The sequence below is a fragment of the Protopterus annectens genome, chromosome 9.part0 (assembly GCF_019279795.1).
Source record: "Protopterus annectens isolate FY-2018-M chromosome 9.part0, PAN1.0, whole genome shotgun sequence".
In the NCBI taxonomy this organism is placed as follows: Eukaryota; Metazoa; Chordata; order Ceratodontiformes; family Protopteridae; genus Protopterus; species Protopterus annectens.
Genome location: NC_056743.1, coordinates 195,443,984 through 195,462,549, shown reverse-complemented (window position 1 = coordinate 195,462,549; position 18,566 = coordinate 195,443,984). Strand labels below are relative to the sequence as shown.

At 45.4% G+C, this 18,566-nt stretch overlaps 1 protein-coding gene across 8 annotated transcripts in view; it reads right to left on the bottom strand.

Annotated features, from left to right (window-relative positions):
• Window positions 1-18,566, bottom strand: part of CELF1 (CUGBP Elav-like family member 1) — a 1,362,987-nt gene that overhangs the window by 1,051,577 nt on the left and 292,844 nt on the right. For all 8 annotated transcript variants that reach the window (XM_044082727.1, XM_044082728.1, XM_044082731.1 and 5 more), the window contains exon 4: window positions 9,741-9,875. In XM_044082727.1, the coding sequence (XP_043938662.1) occupies window positions 9,741-9,875 (135 nt within the window). The remainder of the gene's footprint in view (window positions 1-9,740; window positions 9,876-18,566) is intronic.

Below are 18,566 nucleotides of genomic sequence, written 5' to 3'. Positions count from 1 at the left end.
TGCAACAGTGAAACACAAAGAAAGTACAGTTTTGTACCTACCATAAATGTAGATGTTCGAGTGCTAATACAGCTGCAGTAATTACAGATGGGTTCTCTGCCGTCAGGCGGATCTCGGTCGGCCGAATTCCAAAGTCTAGGTCCGGCGTCGGTTGTTGTCGCTTTCTTTCCTGACGTCAGTGTGACAGGGGTATATAAGACACAGCTGACACCATTTTCTTCAGTCTTTCTTGCCCCAAATGTCAGGTGCCCCCAGAAGGAAGGCAATACATAAATTATATATATATAATAATGCAATGCAATATAATCAAAAATCAGTAGTTGGAAGCAAATACACCATAGAAGGATAACCCAATCAGGTTGTATGAGGAGGTGTTAGCCACTAGGCCTTTACCAAGAGGGGAAGGAGGGAGGGAAACCTGTACTGCAGCTGTATTAGCACTCGAACATCTACATTTATGGTAGGTACAAAACTGTATTATGTTCATCGTGCATACAGCTGCAGTAATTACAGATGGGTAGAATCCCAAAGCTACGCACAGGGTGGTAGGCACTAGGTGGAACTGGGAAGAGCTAGAATGCCCTGCAACACAGCAGTGGCAAAGCCTGCTCTAGTTTTGGAGTATAAAGGCAGGTGGTAGTGTTTTGTGAAGGTATGCACAGAACTCCAAGTGGCTGCCTCCAAAATATCTTTGGTAGGGACTCCTCTGAGGAAGGCTGTAGAGGTAGCTGTGGCCCTTGTGGAGTGGGATCTGATGCCTGTAGGAACAGATTTGCCATGAAAGGAGTAACAAAACCGTATGCAGTGGCCTATCCATTTTGAAATTGTCTGTTTGGAAATTGGCTTCCCTTGAGCTCCTACAGCATAGGACACAAAGAGTTGTTCTGATTTCCTGAAAGGCTTTGTTCTGTCCAAATAGTAACGTAGCTCTCTATGGATGTCTAAGGAATGTAGCAGCCTTTCCCCTTTGTTTTGAGGATTGGGGTAAAAGGTAGGTAAGTGTATGGCCTGATTTAAAGCTACCCTGGATACTACCTTAGGCATAAATGACGGGTTGGTTCGAGGAAACCCTGTCCTGATGGAAGATGAGAAAGGGCTGCACAGCCATGAGGGCTTGTAGTTCCGAAACCCTACGAGCTGAGGTAATGGCCAGAAGGAAAGCTGTTTTCCAGGACAAATATTGCAAATCTGTTGAGGCAGCTGGTTCAAAGGGAAGCAATGTTAATTTTTCTAGAATGTAATTAAGATCCCAGGCTGGTATTGGTTGTTTCCTTGGAGGTCTTATATTCTTAGCCCCTCTGAGGAACTGTCTTAAGAGTGGGTGAGAGAATAAGGGTGGGTCAGTGTTGTATTCTGCAGAAATGGCTGAGGCATGAATTTTGATGGAGGAAAATGAAAGTCCACTGTTCAAAAGTTCAGCTAGATACTGTAATATCTGAGGCAAATTCAGTTTTCTAGGATCTTGGCCTTTTTTCTCATTCCAAGCGCAAAACCGTTTCCATTTTGCGGAGTAAGCCTTTCTAGTAGATGGCCTTCTGGCCTCCAAAATGACATCCTGCACCTCTTTGGAGAGTAGGGTCTGTTGTGGTGTTAAGGAATTTTCCATGCAGCCAGATTGAGTGTTTTCAGCTGACTGTGAAGAGTTTTGCAGCTGTGCTGAGTCAGTAGAAGAGGCATTAGAGGTAGGGTCCAGGGAGGAGTATGTGTTAGGCTCCTCAGGAGTGGGTACCAGTGTCGTCTTGGCCAGTCTGGAGCAATCAGTATCATCTTCGGTCTGTCTGCTCTTGCTTTCAAGAGCACCTTGGGCAGAACGTAAACTGTCCGTGCTGCCCAACTGAAAGAAAGGGCGTCCACTCTCCAGGCCTTTGGATGGAAGGTCGTTGAGCAGAACTTTGTCAATTGATGATTCCTGTGGGAGGCAAAGAGATCTATGTCTGGCCTTCCCCACGCTTGGATTATCTTTGTAAACACTTGAGGATGCAACTTCCATTCGTGTGGGTCTGTCATATTTCTGCTTAGATTGTCTGCCAGCATGTTTTCCAATCCTGGGAGGTACTGTGCTTGAAGTTCGATTTGCCATTCCAAAGCCAAGTTCCAAAGTGACATGGCTAGCCTGCACAGGGGGTATGAATGTGTTCCTCCTTGTTTGTTTATGTACCACATTACTCTGGTATTGTCTGTTCTTATCAATAATTGCCCTGGATGCAGGAGGTCCTTGAAAGCTGTAATTGCATTTATCACTGCTAACATTTCCTTTTGATTGATGCGAAGGTGCTTTTCCTTTTGGGACCATTTGCCCTGAATGCACCTGTCTGTCATGTGTGCCCCCAGGCATAGTCTGAGGCGTCTGTTGTGATGACTTGATTTGCTTGAGGCTTGCAGAATGGTAGACCTGTGTTTGTTTGGCATGCTTGGGCCCACCATAGAAATTCCTCTTGCAAACATGGGATTATTGGTATTACTGTTTCTAAACTGTGGCTGTGTTGAGACCATAGGTTTTTTAGGTACCATTGAAGTTTCCTCATATGCAACTTTGCACATGGGATAAGAAGAATGCAAGATGCCATGAAGCCCAGAGCCTGCAGGATTTTCCTTGCAGTTAGCCTGGTACAATTTGCTAGTAATTTGAAGTACTGAGTTAGTTGCCCCTGTTTTTCTGGCGTAAGATAGGCCATCTGGGTGTTTGTGTCTAAGTTGGCACCCAGGAAAGTTATTTTCTGAGATGGTGTTAGCCTGGATTTCTCTTTGTTGACTGTGTATCCCAGAGAATTCAATAACCGTGTTACAAAAGCCAGATGTTCCAGAAGTATGTACTTGCTGTCCGCTTGGATCAGGCAATCGTCCAAATAAGGGTAAATTTGTATCCCTTGAAGTCTGCAGTAGGCAATTACTGATGCCAGGCATTTCGTGAATACTCTGGGCGCAGTAGATAAGTCAAAGGGCAATGCAGAGAATTGATAGTGGATTGAACCTGCAAGAAATCTGAGGTATCTTCTGCAGCTTTGTCTGATTGGGACATGCAGGTATGCCTCCTTGAGGTCCAATGTTACCAGCCAAAACTCCTTGCCCAGCATGGGAAGAAGCTGGTGTAAGGTGAGCATCTTGAATTTTGTGCAGTAGAAATGTGTTTAGGATGGATAAGTCCAAAATGGGTCTCCAGTCGGTTCCTTTCCTTGGTACCAGGAATAGTCTGGAATAAAAACCTTGACCTTGTTCGTGAGTAGGTACCTCTTGAATAGCTTTCATGTCCATGAGCTTTGAAATTTGTATTTGAGCCTCTGCCCTTTGATTGTGTGGCAGGTTCGGCATGCCTCTCATTTTTTGAAGAGTGTGAAAATGAAATCTGTAGCCTCTGCTTATAATGTCCAGGATCCATTTGTCTGTTGTGATAATATGCCAATTTCTTGTAAATAATGCCAGCTTTCCTCCCAAGGGTGCTGCCAGCTGAGACTTGCTTGGCATGAAAAGGGGAAAGTCATTGGGTTTGTTTCCTGTATTGTTGTGCACTGTCTTCACCACCTCTTGGTGCTGGAGTTTGCCATTGTCTGCCTCTACATGATCCTTGAGATTGTCCTCTACCCCTTGTGCGCCTGTATCTACCTCTTTGGGGCTTGTTCGTGGCTGGAAAGGACCAGTTTTTTGAAGGCCAATTTCTGCTAAAATGTGGTGGTTGAACCTGTAGAAAAGCTTTGACAGTTTGCATAGATTTAGCTTTTTTTTCCATTTCCCGTAGTATCTCCTCAGCATTAGTACCAAATAATACATCCTTTTGTAAAGGAGCATCTAGTAGTTTAGCTTTAACATGATCAGGTAAGGTTTGTTCCCTAAGCCAGGCATATCTACGAATAACTGATCCTGTAACAGCAGCTCTACTTGAGGCCTCTAGAGCATCATAGCCACATTGTAAGGTGTGTTTACCCACTTGTTCTGCACTATGCATCATATCCCGCAACTCCTTCAAAGCTGGTTGTTCAGGTTATGACATTTTATTCCTTAATAGTGATAACAGAAACTGCTGACATTTAAGCATATGGAACTGACAATTTAAGGCCCTCATGGCTAGGGTGGCCGAGGTATATACCTTTTTTCCCCACCTTTCTAAGGATCTAGACTCTCTTTCGGAAGGTAGTGGATTCTTGGCAGTAGAGGCTTTCATTCCCTTGGGGCCTTGAGAAATGGTTCAGGGTCAGCATTATGGCTTTTGTAAAGAAAGTGGTGAGAGTTAGGAACTCTGTAGTACCTATCAGGCTTGACTGGGGCAGGAGGCAGGGAATCCGGATTAAGGCAAGCCTCAGAGTAAACATCATCAAGTATGTCCAAGACAGGAGGTATCGCCAGAGGTCTGTGCTGAGGTAGCAAAAGAAATTCCCCAAGTCTTTTCTTGGAATCAGAAAAGTCTTGGCCTTCCCAATGGAAGTGTTCCCTCAAGGTATGCAAGGTTTCCCCAAAAGAAAAATCCTCTGGGGGAGAAACAGAAGGAATGGACTGTTCTGCATCAGAATCTTCAAAAGGGGAGTACGAGTGTTCCTCTTCATCAGAATGTTCTGAAATAATGGAGCCCTGGTCAGAAGAGGGAGAATCTTCCTCCACTCTAAGTCTCTTGTCCGGAGGGGGTTGGGAATCCCTGATAAGAGTAATTAAATCCTCAGCCATTTTGGGCATCTGCTTTTTAGGCATGGGGCCTGGAGAAGGGCCCTGTGCAACAGGCCTCTTGGGATGCATGGCTGATTTGAACTTAGTAAAGGCCTTTATGGAAAAGGAAGATGAAAGTCTAAAGACACCATGGGTGGAAGTGGACCTGTCCACATTAGGAGGTTCAACACTCACAGTGGCTTTGGTAGCTGTAGTCTGGGTATGGGCCGAGGCACCTGCGAGACACCGCCAGAGAAGTGTCGTCGGTAGTCAGGGGCTGCGTAGGCGCCTCGCTGAGAACCGGACCACGAGTAGCCGGTTTTGGCGTGGTGTCGGTGGAGACCGCAGACCTCACGATCTTTGTCCTTGCGGTTTTTGGACAAAACGGTAATCGGAGTCTCCGACGACATTTTATAATCAAAAGCTTTACCAAAAAAGTGCTGGGCGAACTCCGCCCGACGCTTAATAGTACGTTTATGGAAAGTAGCGCAAAAGCGACAGCCCGAGACATCGTGGTCTGGGCCTAAACAAGGCATGCAGAGGGAATGGAAATCCTTATGCGGTATTTGCTTCCCACAAGAAATACAATTGTTAACTTTGTCTGACATCGGTCTGAGGCAAGAAAAGTTTCCCCAACGGGGTACTTAGCTTTAAAGAAGACTTCGGTTTCCAAATTTTCATAATTTCAGGAGCTGGCCGACCGGCACTTGCGAACTGCTTCTGCTTCGGGCACCGCGCGGCAAAAAAGATTGAAGAAAATGGCGTCGGCTGTGTCTTATATACCCCTGTCGCACTGACGTCAGGAAAAAAAGCGACAACAACTGACGCCGGACCTAGACTTTGGAATTCGGCCGACCGAGGATCCGCCTGACGGCAGAGAACCCATCTGTAATTACTGCAGCTGTATGCACGATGAACATCATCTAGAAACATCCTGGAATAAAACCCTTTGCCCCTTTGATGAAGTGGGACATGCTGAATCATGCTTTGATCAAACAGGTCTTGCAATACCTGTGGAAACAGCAGATGTTCTTTGAGCAGTTGGGGAATGCCTGTGAAGGGAGGCAGAGACTCCCAGTCCATTAAGTACCCATTTTTGTTATGACGGAAAGCACCCAAGAGTCCTGAGTAATGTTTTCTTATGCTGGACCTGAAAAAGAGAAGTGGAGGGAAAGAGGTAGGGGAGATCTGGGGTCCAGATAGTGAAATTGACCCTGGCCTGTCTGGAAAGAGTTGTTTTTGTAGTGGAGCTTGTTGAGGAGTCCTAAATTACTGTTCTTTTTCCAGACTTTTTTGTCTTGGTTTGATATATACCCAACTGAACACACCAAATTGCTAGGAGTGGAAATAGACAATAAACTAAAATTTGGCATTCACATATCCTTCACCATGAAAAAAGTCCACAATAAACTAGGAGCACTATACAAAAATAAGCAACTTCTCACCATAGCAGCAAAGATTTCAGTAGCAAATTCAAACCTTATCTCCACCCTATTTTATGCCTGTCCAATATATACCAACCCAAGGCAATGCAATTTAAACAAGCTAGAGACCTACTACAACAAAATTGCCAAATTCGCCACAGGGGCATCCTACCGTAGTCACCACCGTCTCCCACTTGCTGAACTGGGCTGGCTTGAACTCCCTCACCTCCTTCAATGGTATCAACTCTCACTTGCCCACAAACTAGTAAATCATCCACTAAATGCCCCATCCCTCCAGACTCTACTCCAACCCTATCGCACCAACGGACCACTAAGATCCAGCAACAAAAATCACTTGCAGATCACTAAAGCCAATAACTCTGCTGGTGAAGCACTATTCTCTTGCACCATAGCCAAATGATGGAACTCCCTCCCACCCACATGCACCCACTTCAAAACTTTACTAAAAGCGCACCTAAAACATGCTGGCTATGCCCTTGCAACTCCAACTCCAATATCACCCTCCGGGTTCATGTCATTTGATCGACAGTTCATTTGATCGACAAGCATTTGCCCCCTTCCCCAATGATGTGCGACCCTGGAGTTGATATATATAGTTGGGGGTGAACAGCCCCCACATTGGGGGGTGTGGGGGGCGAAGCCCTCCACCTAAAATGCTTGTCAATCAAATGAACTGTCGACCAAATGAACTGTCGACCAAATGAACCGTCGATCAAATGAACTGTCGATCAAATGACATGAACCCCACCCTCCCCATCCAACCACTACCTTTCTTTCCACTCCACTAACTACCTTGATTATAGCAAGCTCACATGCTCATCAGCCAGTACTTATTATACAGCAGGAACTTCTTTTTGTAACATTTGTTAATGTCTGTTATGTATTTCACAGATAAAGATTCTAGTTGTCTACTGATGTACTATGTTCTTTATCTGTAAATACGTTGTAAGCAATTGCTATGTAAATTGTTAATTGCTATGTAATCCAATGTAACTACTGTCTGTTTATTTTAACTGTGGAGCTTTTCTCCCCGGGCCTCCACTGAAAATGGACCTACGTCCAGTCGGACACTCCCGGTCAACAAATATAAATAAATAAATACAGTGGCCTGGATTGTCTTTTAAAAACGGCAGCCTTAGAAAGGCAGTGCCTCTGGAATTTTGGGACAGGAGATACCAAGAGGTGTTTTAAGTCCTGCATCTCCTTACCCTTCTCCAGCAAAGCTTTAAATACGTCAGCAGCCACAGAGCCAAACGGAGCTGAATTGACCAGAGGGGCATCCATCAATTTGGATTGGATATCCTCTGGTAAGGGTTGGAGTTAATCTTAACTATGCAAATCTTCTAAGGACAGAACTGGAGGCAGCTGCCCTAGCAAAAGCCTCTGCAGCATCACAGCTACATTTTATTGAGTGGTGGGTCACCTGACAGGTTACAACCAACAAGAACCTAGCCAGAGATTTATTCTCAGAATCAGCCAAAACAAATAATTTTAGATAACTAGGGCAAGAGCTCTAAAGAATATTTTGTCATGGGGGTTTGGTAGTTGACAGCCCTAAAGGCAAGGATGGCAGACGTATAAGCTTTTTTCAAAGGCTCTCCATATGTCTGCTATCCTTGTCAGAAGAAAGCAAACAGGTTGAAGCAAGAAGCCTAGACAGCATGTCTGAAGCCACAGTGATGACCGATGAGTCAAGCAGAGGATGCTCTGGATAAAAACCTGCACACTCTGCAGGCACTTTATAAAATCTCATTTTGGGTGCTGGAGACAGTGAATCTGGTGTTTTCCTTCAAGATGCAAATGCATCTAGAAATGCAGGAAGGACAGGAGGGAAAACTGAGGGGGTTGGTGTCCACCTGCAGTAAGCCATACTAGCATTTTTGATCAGACATTTCAGTGTTTTCCCACTTGAAATGTTTATTTATCTTGGTCACGGACTCACTAACGGAAATTTGCTCTGCTGGTTAATCAGCCTCCACTGGAGTCTTCCTCTGGGGAAGCATATTCCAGTGCAGAGAGGATCTATGATGTGTATGCAAGTGATTCGTCATCGGAAGATTGCACTTCTTCAGAAGGTTTCTTCCCTCATCCTCTTTTGAGGTGAAGCAGCCAAAGGAGAGGGAGGAAATGAAACCCATAGGGGTGGGGGGTCGAAGGCACATGACAACATTAAAGATGCTCTGAGAAAGCCTGCAAGCCCTTTTGAGGATCAAAGGGTGGAGACGCACGTTTAACCTTTTGTTTCTTTTTGCTAGGAACATCAACTCTGTGTAGGGATGATGGACCAGAGATAAGCCTACACTCTATGTCTGAGTCCACTTCCTCCTTAATTAGAATGGTCGGGATCCCATTAGGGCCTTCAGTAATCACGAGTCTGGGTTCCCCTTGGACATCCGGACTGGACACCTGTGGTACCTCCATGGATATGCTGACATCCCACTCCAAGGCAACCTCCATAATCTGTTTGGCCTGTGGATCGGACGTAGGCCCCGATCATATCTCTAGACTAACAACAGTCGCTGGAGAAACGTCTGGCACTGGAAGTGCAGCTGAAGCTTCTGGCCTAGTTTTCGTGGCCTTCGGGCCCCTAAGGGACCCTCCATCATGCTTTTAGCGAGAAGTTTTAACTGCTGGTTCTCTAAATAAATGGAGAGAGAACTCAGCCTACTTATTATGACTTTGGGAACAAAGGATTGGCAGATTGTTTCTTGCATGACATTAAACCCTATACACAGCCAAAAAAAAAAAAAAAACATAGGAATCCCAAACAGGGCACTTTCCGAAGACACTGAAACAGTAAATTCTTCAGGGAGCAGACCATACGTATGGCAGATGCATTCTGTCTAGTGGCAAAAAAGTTCTGAGGATAGTGCATGCATATGTCACTTTTATGGTCTACGTCCGATAGCCTACATGCGACATACCATGCACCCTAGGCACTAAAAAGTCTTTTGTATACTTGCTGATGTCGAGTTGCTTGGCAGGCCATCTCCCTTATATGAAGAATACTTCAACAGCAAAACATCTCATCTTAAAGTCTCCTTTTTCTGAACCCGAAATAAGTGACTGTGTGGTACAATTTTGCTATACAGTTCATTCAACTACACACATTTTACACAGTCTTTGATAATGTCCTTTTATCTTACACCACTTCTGTAACTTTTTTAAAATGTGTTTTTCAGTATTACTCCACATTCTTACTAAAAGATGGAAAAGTTATGTCCTAGTTGGTATTAAAATTTTATTTTAACTAGACTTTCAGATTTTTAGCTGGTTGTGTTTATTTTTCAAAGCTTTTGATTCTATTTTCAATGTCTGCAGGTTGAGAGGTATGCACAGCAGACAGCAGTAAATGCTACAACTACCAATAAAAAAATGTAAGTAATGTTAACAGTATCATACAAAAATAAAGCATTGCCTATTCAATGCAAACATGAAGCATATTTACACAAAGAATTTCAAATATTTAAAATGTTGAAGAAAGTGACCACCGTCTGTACCACAGGACAATGAAATGCTGTTTACCAATTTTCACTGTTACAGCAAGAGTAAAAAAAAAATGCAATTAAGAAAATATCACCCCATCTGTGTGTCTGTATATATACACACATGCACACATGTAAACAGATATGTCTACTTACACACGCATTTTTCCCTTCTTACCTCTACTGAGGCCATCGGGCCCTCGTAATATCCTACATTCTTCAACACGTCCATAAGGTGAAAACATTAGCCGGATATCATTCTCTGAACACTTCTTTGAAATCATACCCACAAACAGCTTCCGATCTTCTAAAGCTGCAGTAGTAAACAAAGACACACAAAAAAAATCCGAATCACTGGCTCTCTCACGTCAACCGAGCTGCAATAAGACTGTACCAGATTCTCTAGTTTTATGCTGCCAAAGGTTTACCTGTTTATACTTGCCCATCTCCAAAGAACAGAAGTGTAAAATCTTAACATAACCATAGATGTACTTCGCTTCCATGTTGCATTATTCTGACTGTGGGATCATCCACAAAAGGCGACCTGAACGTTGGCTCCTATACAAAAGCTTAAGCCTGATTCCTGCTGGTGTGTGGGACATCACAAATAGGGCCATAAACCAGGGGCCTTAAATGTGACGTCTGTACACACAGACCTCAAAACTGACTATCCAGTCAGACAGTAGTCTAGGTAATGCCAAATGATGTCCCCCAGGCAGATGAAATGCAACTGACTGCCCAGTGTGACCATAGTCTAGGTAGTGCCCTAAGATCCCCACAGACAGGTTGAAGGTAATGCAGGGGGGTTAGGTGGGAGGGAAGGAATACTGCAACATGGAAGAGAAGGACATCTATGGTTATGGCAAGGCTTTAGACAACTATTCTATGTCCTTCTATTCTCATGTTGCAGTATTCTTACTGTGGGAGAGTACACAGCTTAAGAAGGAGAAAGGGTGGAGGCAGAGGTAGCGAATTCCAGAAATCCCTGCAGGACTGCCCCTACAAATCGTACTCTGGCTCTGGAGATAGGGTCCAGTTTGTAATGTTTGGTAAAGGTCTGTATAAAGGACCAGGTGGCTGTCTCAAGGATGGAAGTTGTATCCAGGCCTAAGTGGCTACTGCTCTAGTAGTGTGTGCCCTGACTCCCTAATGGAAGTTCTTTGAAGCAGATAGTTTTCCTCATCCAGCAAGAGACAGTTTGTTTGGATACTCCCTTGCCCTGGGATGGAAGGACACAGAGTTGATTAAATTTTCTAATAGTCTTAGTTTTGGTCACTTAGAACTTTAGCTGCCTGTGAACATCAAGGGAGTGCAGTATTCTCTCACTGTCATTTTTCAGAGAGGGAAAGAAGGTGGGTAGGTGAAAAGATTGACTGTTAGTTTACCACTCTGGGCATGAAGGAGGGGTTGGTGCACAGGGTCTCCCTGTCTCTTTGGAAAATAGTGTAGGGCGGGGATACCAGAGATCCTTCTGGCTGAGGTGAGGGCTACCAACAGGACTGTTTTCCATGAGCACATCTGCAGGGATGCAGAGCTGGCTGGCTCAAAAGGGGCAAAGAATGGTTGTGTAAAATCTTACCATAAACATAGATGTCCTTCTCTTCCATGTTGCAGTATTCTAGTTGTGGGGTTTCCTGCCCTCAGGCAACTCGTACGTTGGCACCTATACAAAAGCTTCAGCTTGGCTGTTGCAGCGTGTGTGGGACGTCAAACACAAGGCCATAAACCAGGAGCCTTAAATGTGATCTCTGCATGCACAGTCCTCAGAACTTGAAGGCCAGCAGGTAGAGAAGGCGGCCCAGCAGGAGGAATGCCAGTAGGGACAGGTGTGTCTCCTTCAGTAGCTTAGGTAGATTCAGGTCTTAGCTGGGACTAAAGGAGAAAGTATAAGGGGTAATGGTGGGTGGGAAGGAATACTGCAACATGGAAGAGAAGGACATCTATGGTTATGGTAAGATTTTCACAACTATTCCATGTCTTTCTATTCCTATGCTGCAGTATTCTAGCTGTGGGAGAGTACACAGCTTAGATGCATGAAAAGAAAGGTGGAAGTTGAAGAGGATTCTACAAAGCCCTGTAGGATGGCCCTGGCAAATCCTGCCCTTGCTCTAGAAACTTGGTCCAGTTTGTAATGTTTAGTGAAAATGTGGCTAGTGGACGATGTGGCTGCTTCCATGATGGATGCAGTGTCCAGACCTTTTATGAAGGCCTTGGAGGTGGCCACAGCCCTAGTGGAATGGGCCTTTACTCCCCATGGGTTTTTATTCCATGTGAGAGTAACAGAGAACAATAGTTTTCCTGATCCAGCAAGCGATGGTTTGTTTGGAGACTGCCTTGCCCAAGGCTCTGGGGTGGAAGGAGACAGAGACGCTTAGATTTCCTAATGGTTTTGGTTTTGTCTAGGTAGAATGTAAGTTGCCTGTGCACATCCAAGGAGTGCAGTATCCCCTCCCCTTCATTAGTGGGGGAGAGAAAGAAAGTGGGTAAATGGATAGATTGGTTTAGAGACAAGTCATTGATCACCTTGGGTATAAAGGAGAGATTAGTTCGCAGAGCGACTCTGTCTTTGTGGAAGGTGGTGTAGGGAGGGCAGACTATTAAGGCCTGCAATTCGGAGACCCTCGTTGAAGTGTTAGCCATCAGCAGGATGATTTTCCAACTTTTGAAGTACACATCTGTAGGGAAGAAGACCCAGCCAGTTCGACAGGCTGCTGGGTTAGTTTTTCCAGTATGTAGTTGAGGTCCCAGGACGGAGGGATATGTTTCTTAGGTGGCCTCATGTGTAAGACCCCTTTAAGGAAGAGCTTTACATAAAGTCTGGCTAGCAAGGGGGATCCAGGGCCAAGCAGGCTGACAGAACAGAAATGTGCACTTTCACTGAAGAGTATGAAAGTCCGCTTTTAATCAACTGACAACCAAGTGAGAATAAGGGGGGCATCCATCGAACAAGGCTCCCTTCCCTTGTCCAGACACCACTTTGTAAATCTTTCTCACTTAGCTAGATAAGATTTTATGGTGGCAGGTTTCCTTGCCTCCCTCAGGACTGAAGGCACGTTCTCTGAATAGTGGTGTCTGAAGGAGATTAAACGTTTATCACCCACAGAGTCAAGGATCACATCTGCAAATGTGGGTGAAGGAGAGTTCCTTTGTCTTGAGTCAGTAGGTCCACCTTCTAGGGTAACTTGTAGTGATTGCCCTTGGCTAGATTGAGAAGTAGGGGGAATCAGTGCTGCCTTGGCCAGCAGGGTGTCACTAACAAGATTTTTGGTTTGTCCTTCTGGATTTTCAGTAGGACTTTCTGAATCATTGGGAAGGGGGAGGGGCATAAAGAAACTTCCCCTCCCAAGAGAAGTTGAAAGCGTCCACTCGCCATGCTAGAAGGGAGTGTATCTTTGAGCAGAAGGTCTGCAGCTGCCTGTTCTGGGGGGAGGCAAACAAGTCTATAGGTGGAGTACCCCACCGGTGGACTATGTCTAAGAAGACCCCCCTTGTCCAGCATCTATTCGTGCTGTGGAGAGGAAGTCCTGCTTAGGAGGTCTGCTTGCTTGTTGTCCTGCGAGAGGATGTACGTCGATTTCAGGACCAGGTTATGGCAACAGGCTAGGTCCCATATCAGCAGGGTCAGCCTGCACAGCTGGTAGGCCTTTGTTCCTCCCTGTATGTTGAGGTACCACATAACCGTGGTGTTGTCGGTCACTATTCGGAGCACCCCTGGGACCTGAAGGGGAATAAAGGTCTTTAAAGCTAGGAAGACTACTGTCATTTCCATGACACAATGTGCTTGCTCTGTAGAGAAAGGTGCCAATTTTCCTGGACCCTGAAGGATGCCAGAATTGCACCCCAACCTGAATCAGAGGCATCTGTATGCATTGTTTGGGGTGGGGTGGGTGGTTGCAGTAGACGTCCCGGGTTAAGATGGACTTGCTGGATCCACATGCTGATTTCTTTCGTTAGACAGGGAAGGAGGAGAATATACGTTTCCAAGTGACGTAGGTGTTGGGACCAAATGTTTTTGAGGTACCACTGTAGCTTGCGCATATGCATTTAGGCCAGTGGTAGCATGGGGATGGTTGCTGCCATTAAGCCCAGGAGATGGAGGAAGTGCCTTGCCATCACAGTCAGGGACTGGAGGATTTCTGGAAGTGGGAAGTCAGGGATAGAACCTTGTCTTGTGGGAGAAAGGCCTTCATTTTGTCCATTCTGATTCTGCAGACTAGGAAAATCTTGTCCCGGCCTGGGGTCAAGGAGGACTTTGGGAGGTTGATGGTGAACCCTAGACTTTGCAGAAGGGATATGGTGAAATGCAGATGCCTTGAGAGGGTATCTTTGGACTCTGCTAATATTAGGCTGTCATCCAGATACAGGTAAATCTGGATTCCCTGAGTTCTGCAGAAGGTAATGGCTGGTGCTAGGAACTTTATAAAGACTTGAGGGGCAGTGGATAAACGAAAGGGCAAGGCAGCAAATTGGAAATGAGAGTAAGGTCCACAGAAACGCAGAAATTGTCTGTGGGAAGTCCTTATAGGAATGTGAAGGTAGGCTTCTTTTAGGTCCAGGGTGGCCATTAAGGCCTTGGCTGAAATAGGAGTCAGCAGAGTGGGTAGTGACAGCATTCTAAAAGGAGGGGATCTGATGGTGTAGATTTAAAAAGGAAAGATCTAAAATGGGTCTCCAGGGGCCATCTTTTTTGGGGACCAGGAAGTGACGAGAGTAGAATCCCTTTCCTTCCTGTCCTGAGGGGACAGGTTCTATGGTGGCTAGCTTTAGTAGTTCTGACAAAACTTGTGGTAAAAGATGAATTTGTTTTTTGGGGGGGAAAGGAATACCTTTCCTGGCTGCTTTTACTTTCCAGGATAGGAAGTACCTTTTTTGGACAATGGATAGGACACACAGGTCTGTGGAGACGGATTGCCACAGGGGGAGACAGTGTGGAAGGCGTGCAGAAAGTGGTAGGTGGGCAAGGCAGTCGCACATTATTAGGGCGTCCTCTATCCTGAAAGGGTTGTCTGGGCTGAGGACATGGTGCATTAGGACTGGACGAAGTAGGTCTTCTTGCCCTTCTTCTAGATCTAGAAGAGGGGGCAGCTGCCTGAGGAGGGTTGTGCCTTACAAAGGTGATTCTACCAGGGTAGTTCCTGTAGTACTTGAGAATGGGGTATACCAGCAGATGCTTGATGTCCTTTAATTCTTTACTTTTTTCCTGCAGATTCTTGAAGACATCTGCAGATTGTTTTCCAAAGAGGAAGTTGTGATCCAGGGGGACGTCCAAGATTTTTGACTTGAAGTCTTCAGGTAGATTATAAAGTCTCAGCCAGGAGTATCTCCTAAGGATAGAAGCAGATGCAGAGCGGGCAGCTGCTTCTCCAACATCGTAGCTGCATCTGACTGAGTGCCTGGCTACTTGCTGAGCCAAGGACAGTTTGGAGGCAATGTCAGCCTTAAAGGGACTGTCAGGCATACAAGCCAGCATGGAGGAGGCTTGAAACACTAAGTCTAGAGCATATAAACCACAAGAACAAGATCCAAGAATAACAAGGGAAGTAGAAGCAAGCAGCCAAACTTCACAGGTAGGAGAAGTAACATTTATTGCACGCTTTCATCTCCAAATACAAGACGACTTCTGAAAAAGTCTTGTACTTTGAGCCGAAAGAGCTCAATAAATTTTACTTTTCGCACCTGTGGAGTTTGGCTGCTTACTTCAACTTCTCTTGTTAAGTCTAGAGCATACATAGTCATGTGGGTCTGATAATTTATGGCTCTGAATGCCAAAGTGGAGGATGTGTATAACTTCTTTCCCAACCTATCCATATATTTTCTATCTTTATCAGCGGGTAGGTGGAAAGCAGCAGTCTAGACTGTTTATCAGGATCAGTGGCAATAACAGCTGGGTCCGCTAAGGGAGTTTTTATTAGGAATTTTTGCTCCTCTGGCACTTTATAGAAGCAGTCTGGGCACTTGGGAGCCAGAGGCTGGGAGTCTGGGGCCTTAGAAGCTGAATTAAAGGCAAGTAAGCAGAAAGCACCAGAGGGACAGCTGAAGGGGAGGGTGATTCAACTTGAAGCAGCTCAAAGTACCTCTTTTGGATGTCAGTTATTTGGGAAGTATCCCGTTTGAAGTAATCTTTCATTTTGGTGATGGCCTCAACAAAGGTAATATCCTCACGGGGAGAATACCCTTCCACAGATTCTTCATCAGGAGAATAATACTCCTGGGGAAAAGATATCGAAGATGTATATGAAATAGAGTCCTGTGAGGATGAAAAGGAAGAATCACGCTCTCCCTCCCAAACCTGAGAAGCCATGCATGGCAGGGAAGAGGCAGAAGCAAAGGCAGAGTAGTGGGGGCTGAGGCTGAAGGCTGAAGGCCAGCCAGCCAATCTGGTATGTTTTTCTGGAGAAGAGGAGGTATGCTTGGATTTTTGTTTCTTTTTGGCCGGGGGTGGAGGTAGGAACTGGTCTGGAGTCAGATTTTGAAGACAACATTTCCGAAGTCTGGATCCCGGTCGGAAGTACCACAGAAACTGTTTCCACATCGACAGTAGTCTGTGTCTGGGCAAGCTCCAAGGACGTGCCAGTCGTCGACTGTGCAATGGCTTCCTCAAAGGTCGTTGTTAAAGTCGACAGATCCATCGAGCATTTCTCAACTCCTAGATCGGCAGTTGGCGGGTCGTCAGGAAGCAGAGTGGCAAGCGAGGAAGGCCTAGGAATCTAGGCCTTCTTTCGCAGAGGTACGGGTTCCTCCCCCGATGCGGGATCCATTCTAAGGGCTAAACATTTTAGCCGCTGGTTTTCTAGGTAAAGGTTTAAAGTGGCCAGACGTCTGCGTAGGGTCTTTGGCAGAAATGATTGACAAATTGAGCAGGAGAAATGATTGTGCTCCCGGCCTAAGCAAAAAAACACACCTATCATGGGCATCCTTATAGTGTATCCGATGCCCGCATTAGCAATTTCCCTTTTTGCTTGACATCAGTTAAAGGCTACAACAATCATGCCTAAAGCAATAACCATCAGCAAAAAGTACAGTTTTGTACCTACCATAAATGTAGATGTTTGAGTGTATACACTGCTGCAGTCATTACACCTGGGTTATCCTGCCGTCAGGCGGTTCCCCAGTCGGCCTGAGTTCCAAAGTCTTGGTCCGGCGTCGGCTGCTGTCGCCTCCTCCCTGACATCAGTGCGACAGGGGTATATAAGATGCAGCAGACACCATTTTCTTCAGTTTTTCTTGCCCCAGATGTCAGGTGCCCCCAAAAAGGTAGGCTATTCCAATTGCTAATAAAACATACATAAGTAAAGCAATCAACAACTTTCAGAAACCAGCAAATATTCCCCATAGGTAGTAAAGGGTAGAAGACATAGGTACATACCAGCAAGTAAGAGGAGATGGAGGGTGTCTACCTGGACAGCAGCAGTGTATACACTCGAACATCTACATTTATGGTAGGTACAAAACTGTACTATGTTCATCGTGTTACACTGCTGCAGTCATTATACTTGGGTAGAATCCCAAAGCGGAGGAAGGGTGGCTGGTACTATAAGGCATTAGGGGTGGCTATAAGGCCCTGCAGCACTGCAGCGGCGAAGCCAGCTCTGGATTTAGAGTATAGAGGCAGATGGTAGTGCTTGGTGAAGGTATGTACAAAACTCCAAGTTGCTGCTTCCAAAATCTCCTTGGTAGGTACTCCTCTGAGGTAGGCAGCTGAAGTGGCTGTTGCCCTGGGGGAGTGAGATCTAATGCTGTTAGGTACAGGTTTTCCATGGTGTGTACAGCAGAAACGTATACCGTGTCCTATCCATTTTGAAATGGTCTGTTTTGAAATGGCTTTTCCCTGTGCTCCTGCAGCACAGCTACCAATAATTGTTCAGATTTTCTGAAAGCTTTGGTTTTGTCCGAGTAGAAGCGTAACTGCCTGTGTATGTCCAAAGAATGCAGTAGTCTCTCCCCTTTATTCTGTGGATTTGGATAAAAAGTTGGCAAGTGGATAGTTTGGTTGAAAGCCACACTTGATACCACCTTTGGCATAAAAGTAGGGTTAGTTCTTAAAGACACCCTGTCCTGGTGGAAAATGATAAATGGTTCCACTGCCATTAAAGCCTGTAACTCTGAAACTCTTCGCGCTGATGTTATTACCAGGAGTAGAGCAGTTTTCCAAGAGATATATTTTAAATCTGCTGTGTTTGCTGGCTCAAAAGGAGGTAAAGTTAATTTTTCCAACACAAAGTTGAGGTCCCAAGTTGGAGTAGGTGCTCTACGGGGCGGTCTTATGTTTTTAGCCCCTCTGAGGTACTGTTTGAGCAAAGGATTAGAGAAAATTGGTGGATCCGTGTTGTAATGAGCAGGGATGGCAGAGGCGTGGGTCTTGATGGATGTAAAGGAGAGGCCTTTGTCCAGCATCTCAGTTAAATATTGTAGTATCTGAGGAATTATTGGGACAAGAGGGTCAAGGCTGTGAGCCTGGCTCCAGGCACAGAATCTCTTCCATTTATCCGAATAGGCTTTCCTGGTACTAGGCCTTCTGGCCTCCAGAATGACATCCATAAAGTACAGTTTTGTACCTACCATAAATGTAGATGTCCGAACTGGATAGCATCTGCAGTCATAACAACTGGGTTGTCCTGTCGTCAGGCAGCCCTTCAGTCGGCCGTATTCGATCGATGTCGCACTTCACCCGACGTCATCTCTGTTGGCTCAGTGTTTCTTGCCCCAGATGCCAGTAGCCCTCTTGAAGGCTAAAATTTTGGATAAATGCCAATGTTTCCAAAAGATAGTGGTAAACACAAAAATAAGCATGTATGTACATATATACAACAAATACAAAGACTCCCCACCAGCTAGCTATTAGGAGGGTAAACACCCTAGGAGTACCACAGAGGGAAGGTGGCAGATGCTATCCAGTTCGGACATCTACATTTATGGTAGGTACAAAACTGTACTATGTCCTTCATGGATGCATCTGCAGTCATAACTGGGTAGAATACCATAGCCAACTAGGGAAGGAGGAAGC